This window comes from Macadamia integrifolia, unplaced genomic scaffold, assembly GCF_013358625.1.
Source record: "Macadamia integrifolia cultivar HAES 741 unplaced genomic scaffold, SCU_Mint_v3 scaffold1091, whole genome shotgun sequence".
NCBI lineage: Eukaryota > Viridiplantae > Streptophyta > Magnoliopsida > Proteales > Proteaceae > Macadamia > Macadamia integrifolia.
In genome coordinates, this window is record NW_024868083.1 from 187,106 (window position 1) to 194,094 (window position 6,989).

At 38.5% G+C, this 6,989-nt stretch overlaps 1 protein-coding gene across 8 annotated transcripts in view; it reads left to right on the forward strand.

The window, feature by feature from the left end:
• LOC122062707 (WASH complex subunit 5-like) overlaps window positions 1-6,735 on the forward strand; it is a 176,154-nt gene extending 169,419 nt beyond the window's left edge. For 5 of the 8 annotated variants that reach the window (XM_042626352.1, XM_042626348.1, XM_042626349.1 and 2 more), the window contains 4 exons: window positions 135-215; window positions 386-448; window positions 532-621; window positions 6,167-6,735. In XM_042626352.1, coding sequence (XP_042482286.1) covers window positions 135-215; window positions 386-448; window positions 532-621; window positions 6,167-6,274 — 342 coding nt within the window. In that variant the 3' untranslated portion in view covers window positions 6,275-6,735. Of the gene's footprint in view, window positions 1-134; window positions 216-371; window positions 449-531; window positions 622-5,237; window positions 5,422-6,166 lie in introns of all 8 variants that reach the window. The other 3 variants (XR_006135067.1, XR_006135065.1, XR_006135066.1) reach the window with 3 other exon arrangements.
• The last annotated feature ends 254 nt before the right edge of the window (window positions 6,736-6,989 follow it).

The following is a 6,989-nucleotide window of genomic DNA, read 5'->3' on the forward strand; positions in this document are numbered from 1 at the left end:
GGGAGGGGGGAGGGGGGGAGGTTGGAAGGGAGATCAGCAGCAGCAGTATGTTGATTTCAGTTTCTATATGATGTGAATAATTTAGGTAGTTTGATCTAGTATTCATCCAATTTGACATATAGTTTTACATGCAGTTGCCACGGTATGTACTTGATACTCACTTGAGTACTCTAACTAGTAGATTGAAGAAAGTCCCACTAGATTTTTCTCCATTGGTAAGTTCACTCTTGCTCAACAAGTTCCTATTCCCAAACATGCTAACCCTTCCTTTTTCATTTTGGGTTGTGTGTTTTGTTTTTTCTTAATTGATTTTAGATTTCTTTTCTTTCTGGTGGATGTTTTATATTTTGGTTTTATATATATACAACTAGCCGCCTTTGTCCAGGTTATTGGACTTGGAACATTCCTCAGGCAGTTTAATCCTACTTACATGGTTCAGTATGTTCAGGTACGCTTTCTGCCTTTGAACCGTCCCTTTTTTTTTTTTTTTTAAATAACATTTTCTTTTTTAAGAATTTGCATTTTATGCAGTACATGTGTCAGTACATAAAAATTGCAGCTGAAGCAGCATTTGGAGGAAAAGATGAAACTCCGAAACATCCTGTTGAGCCAACACCAGAGGTTTGTATCTGTGTTATTCATAGACAGTTTAACTTTTACCATGTATTATCTTCTTCAATGATCAATGCTCACTAGTTTAAACGAACTGAGCCAATTTTTTGAATAGGTAAAGATGTGTAGCTATTTTGAATTTCAAAATCCTAAAACTTGTGGTGGTACTTGCCACCTTTAATCTCCCTCCTCAATAAATAACAGCAATTATGTCTCGCAAAAGGTCCATTTGGGAATGTCCCTTGCTCACATGTCAAACTTAAGCCCAAGCGTGAAATTTAGCCTTATCGGATTTTTCTGTGGAGATTAGAGCTTTTGAAAATTAAGAACTATAGGAGAGTCCACAATTGTGGTCAGAGTACCATTGGCATGCATGGACATACATGGGGTGCTTGCCATTAGGCACAATACATGACAAGTTATTTGATTGAATTAGGCTCTGAAATTTGACATGTGACTCAAAATGATGGACTTTTTAGGAAACTCTTCCAAAATAGGGACATTAAAGTCAATTTGGTTGTGGGTCTGGCGAAAATTCTCTCCCTCAGGCCTTTAGCCCTTGGAACTATCCGCTCCCATATTGATGATGGTTTCCTTTTTTTTTTTTTGTGTGTGTGTAAATAAATCGATAATAGGCAAAAAAGGGGGAGAGGGATATACAGAGCCAAGGAGGCAAAGACTGCACAAAGTAGGGGGAAGACTCATCTACTTACTTATGGCTTGACAATTGGCATCATATGAGAGTTCTCTATTTGGTCACTGCTAGATCTATTTACTCATCGAGTCTCCCTAAGGATTCAAAAGTGGCTGATATCCTCAGCCTTGGTACCTGGGCCCCTCCAACCTCTCTCTTCCCTCAGTTTTCTTCTGTGTGGGATGCTCTTCCATCTACTCTGAGATATCCCCTGGGAGAGGTGGAAAGATAGTTTGGTCTCCTTCTACCTCTAGTATTTTTAGTTCTAAATTGGCTTCGGATTACATCAGATTTCATGCCTTCCTAGCCCCTTGGCACTGGCTCCTTTAGTTTAAGCTTCACATCCCTAGACATTGCTTTATTGTTTGGAGAGCCCTATCAAACTTCCTTCCAATGGAATCCTTCCTCATCTACTGTCAGATCTCTCTCTCCCTTTTTTTGCCTCTGCTGGAATGCTACTGAAGACATTGATCACCTGTTCTTTGCTTTGCCCCTTTCCTCCATTTGGAAAGGTGTTCTTGGGAAATGTTGGACAAGAAATTGCAGGATCCTTCCTTTTCAAAGGGAATGGCTTTGGATTGACATGACTTGTGGTGGCTCTTCTTTCTGTGATAGTGTGGGAAAGCTCGCCTTCAACGCTACTATTAATCATATTTGGATGGAGCGGAATATTAGGAAATGGACCTCCAACTCTAGGCCTATTCATCGGATTTGGGATTCCATCTCCTTTGAAATCAGTGCAAAGCTCTCTGGTGTTTCTTCTTCTAGTATTGATTCTCCAAGGAATGAACACATTGTTGTCTCCTGGGGTCTCTCCGTGTCGCTTATTTGTACCCCGCCTTTGGGATATTTTGTTTTTCTTTTGTATTTCTTTTTTTTTTTCCCTCCCCTTTTGGGGCTGTGTTTGTTCTTTTGTATTATTATGGTTTTTTTTTTTTAATTCATTACCAAGAAGGAACAAAACAAAGAAGGAATATACAAGCCCTAGGGCATAGGAAAAGAAAAAGAACTGAAGTCTACTAGGGGCAACAAGCCCTCAGGGAGGGAGGAGAGAAGTTGGGGGGAAAGATTTCATCACACAACAATGAGTATGTTCCTAGGGGTATCTCTAACAGGCCAGAGGGGAAGTATATAAAGTTTAGAGCTAACATCAAAGTAGATGGCGTTCCAAATCTTATCAAAAGAGCGAGAGTTGGAGGTCGATCTACTAAAATTACGCTCTATTCATATGTGGTTGATTGTGGCGCAAAAGGAAAGTTTCCTAGCAATATCACAAATAGTAGATCCAACAAATGCCTTATCAACTTTCCTTCTAGGGGCAATGGGCTTCTCCTACCAGGCCAGCAGAAAGAAAGGACTTTTCTCCAAATGGAGGAGGAGAAAGGACAACTAAAGAAGAGGTGATTCGAGTCTTCAATACCATTCCAACACAGACAGCAAGAAAGAGGCAGTGAAATGTGGCAATAGCGAAGGAAGGAATGGGTTGGGAGGCAGTTTGAGAGAGCTCTCCAAACGGTGAAATTGTGACGCGGATTGTGACCTTTGAACCAAAATCTACCATGTGGCTGATCAGATAGGGCCAAATTTTGGCCAGGTAGATCCTTATGCCTCCTGTTCACATGTCAAGTTTCAGACATATCGGGAGACTATGGGAGAGTGGACAATATTGGTCAGAGTAACAAAGGCTTGCATGACATAGGCTTGCATGGATGTTCCTGAGGATGCATGGATGCCTGGATGGCCCTTAAATCTACCATGCGGTAGATTAGATGGGGCCAGAATTTTTGGACAGGTAGATCTCTATGTATCATGTTCACATGTCAAGTTTCGGACATATCGGAATTTTCCAAGTGGAAAAACGGAGCTTCGGGAATCCGGCACTATGGGACATATTGTATACTTGATTTCATTATTATTTCAAATAAAATAATAATTTTAATTTGTGCTTTTACTGAATCTTTGATTTTGACGAAACAATGGGATTTCAACCCAAAACACCAAATTTCAACTAGAATTAAATAATTGTCTGATAAGTACAATTAGTAATCACATTAGGATTGTAGATAAATATAGTTTTAGTAATATGAGCCAATCTTTAAATTGATATGGTAGATTAATTTTTTATAAAATTAATTAATTTTGTAACTTCTTAGAAAAAATTAATAAATATTTGAAGAAAAAGCATTTACATAATTCATCATTAAATCTTGCAATTTCAGATGAAAAATATGCAGGCTGCTTAAGATGTACTTGGGCCTTTTTTTATGTAACTGCTACCACATGTTACATTAAGCCAGTAGAATCTGACATGTATATTTTCCCACTATATTTGAAATTATATATTGTATTTTATGGTGGGTATCTATTGCAATTTTGAACATCCCCAAAAATCCTGCATGACAAACTTTTGAATTTAGTTTCAAAATCTTAATACCATTTTGGGAAGTTTTCTTCTCTCTATGCACTCCTACATGCTTGTTATGCTTAAATTAAGATCCATATCATTTCCCTATTTTCTACCAGGTTTTGATTACTAGACCAAAAAATCTCAATTTCATTCAGCGAAAATGTTGAAATTCCATATGTTGAGTTGTGACAAGACAAAAAGTTGAAAAACATATATGCAGGATCCTTTGAATCAAATTGATATATTGCCATGAATTAATATCAGAGACCACAAAGGAACTGATACATTGACATGCATGGGAGTGTTGGATCAATTGATGAGAAAATATTGTACAGACCTGGATTTTGTAGTTTACAACCCACATTTATGGAAATTTCAATGTTCAAAGCATCATGAAAATCCCACGTTTGAAAGACCAACTTTTGAGCCAGGGGCTCAGGATTGCCTGATGTATCAACAAACTTGATTGTTAAAATGGTCTGAAAACTATAATATGTTAAAAATAAGTATCAGGTTAGTGAATAGAAATTCTTAAACAAAACAAAAAAAGTATAGTTTTCAAGTCTACCTTGTGAAACATTCATGTCACATAACTTTGACAGAATTAGATAAGGTTGACTTGTACAGACATATGGACCTCATACGTGCTTTAGGCTTTAACTTTGGGCCTCCAAATGCATAACCGTCTCCAGCCTTTTAAGACACTAGGTAATAGATAAAATTTTCAATTGTTTAAGTCATCAGATGTTTAATCTACATTATAGTAGGATCAATGCCATTGGAACCCATGAAGCCCCAGATGCTTTTGACTATATAAGCATTTTCTCTTATGCTATCCATATCCAGGTTGCAGTCCATACCAATTGTATTATGTGTATAGGGTAGATTTGTCCTTAGGGGCATTGTTGTACTTGTACTCATTCTCATCCTATTATAAATAAAGATGGCTGGTGTCAATATGACCCAAGTCAGAATTTTCCCCAAATCACAACATGGTATCAGAGCAGAGATCCCTCTTGGGATCCCTGCCTTAATGCCCTAGCGTCGCTGCCCCTCTCTCTCTCTCTCTCTCTCTCTCTCAGCCCAAGAAATACCCTCGGTGGTATTTTTCCCACCAAGGACTTTTTCTGGTTGGTTCTCTATATATCTAAAGAAGATCTGGATGTGCGATTTTGGATCTGGTGATTTTTTTTTTATTGGTTTTTGCTGCGGTTGAAGTAGAATGTGTTTATGATTTTTCCTGAGATTGGTTTGTAGATTATTTGAGATCAGGGGTCATGTCAGATGTTACTATTGCATTAATTGTTTCGGATGGAGTGAGGCATGGAACTCATGGTGACTTCCCTTCATTCCCATCAAATTGGATGGGAGCAATTATTTGATGTGGTCAAGATCCTGCTTCCTGTAGAATCATGTCCCCCTTGTGTATTCAAATATATATATATAGGAAAAAGGTTCCGCACAATGTCTGTGTTCAGAACCAAATTGCATGCCAATACTCAGTTTACTGTTCCCCTTGAACAGTGAATTGACCTACATACGCCTGAATTGGTACTCGGGTGTCGGAGGAAACCCTCTCCCATTATATATATGGAAAGGAGAAGAGAAGAAAAGTCAAAGGTGGTAAAAACTCCCACGGAGGAACCAAAGTACTGATAGCTTCGCTGCTGCTTCCAGAGGCTTCTTTTCGATTTCCTTGGCAGACCAGGTGAGTCCAGGTTCTTAATCTTCTATTTTATTTTTTTCTCCTCCAATAGTTTGTATGTTTTCTGGCTTTCTTTTTTTCGCTTCCTCTCCTTTGTTTCTTCTGCTTTTTTTTTTTTTTCTATGGTTCTTTTTTTTTCACAGAGAAATGGAGACCAACAAGGTTGAAATTTCAGATGCATGTTCTGTCAAGGACAGGGACCTTTGCACCACTGAGACCACCTTGGGACCTTCTCTGAGACCTTTTTCTTCTTCTCATATATCTTCCAGATAGATGATCCGGTCACCTCTGTCCATGTGCCCTGCAGAAATAAGAAGAAATTAGATGTGTACTTGTGTACTATAATTAATTATATGTAACTAAGCTATGCACCCTCAAGGCACTTCACTGCTGCCTTGGTCACCTTGCCGCCAGACAACTATGATTGGGTGGAATGAACAGCTTAATTTATTCTTTCCCATTTGGGGTCCCAAAGAAAAAAGTAATAATGATTATGATAATGACAATGATAATGAAGTGGATTCCATTAGGGGTGTAGTGAACAGGTCTTTTACTGTAGATTTGCTACAAAGGACTAATACCCAACAATCTATCACAAAGGAGTAGCTTCGGCGGAACATATTATAAACAGATAACCCCTTGCTTTGCTAGATAATCTGCTGTCTCACTTCTCGGATTCCATTCTGAATTTCTGTTACTCAATCTTTGAGAAACTGAACCTCTTGTACATACCTTTGTCAATTTTCAGGTCCTGAAATCAGCGTTCTGGCTATTGCATTTCTGTAAGCATATGGGGCTTCCTGAGTATCTAGCACACTCATGCCTACCACCTCTAGTTGCTGTTCTACAAGCCTAACAACTGAGAAGTTTATTTCTAATTGGTAAAGTTTAAAGAGGAACTCCAATCTCTTTTGTGTATCATGAGAGTCTGCTTTTGGTTTGAATACATCCATTGTATCTGCAAGGAACCAAATCAGCAACTAGAATACTGAGTTGCCCTTGCCAAGTGAAATCATCACCGTGAGTCCCTAAGGAGCACTGGGGAGGTTTTTGTTAAGGGTTGATGTCTTGTATTATGTGGACTGGGTTGTGGGATGCCTCCGAAGGGCCATTAAAAGCCCATAGGTTAGGGTTGACATGGGGGTAGTTATGAAAATTTGTATCACTTTGTTTTTCCTTTAAATTGTTGTGATGCGGGGTTATTAGGGTTACTGGAAATTCTTTGTAAATACAGAGGTGCGAGGAAGAGAGCATGTAACCTTTCTACGTTGCTAGTGAAACTCTTCTCATCTCCCTATGGACAGACACCTTTCCAAACCATGTGTATCCTTGTGTTGTGGTTGTTTGATTGTTCTTTCTATTCATTTTTTGCATCGTGTGTATGATTTCTTTTTCACAATTTTGGTTTTGCCTATTTAAAAGTTTTCCTTGATGGTAGTTCAATCAGGAAACTTGGGATGCTAGGATAGGTGTGGAATGCTGAGATATATGAATGGACATAACAAGTCTATTCAAGGTCATTGTGAGAGAACATCCAACATGGTGGAACTGAGGTTGCTGATATTTGGTTA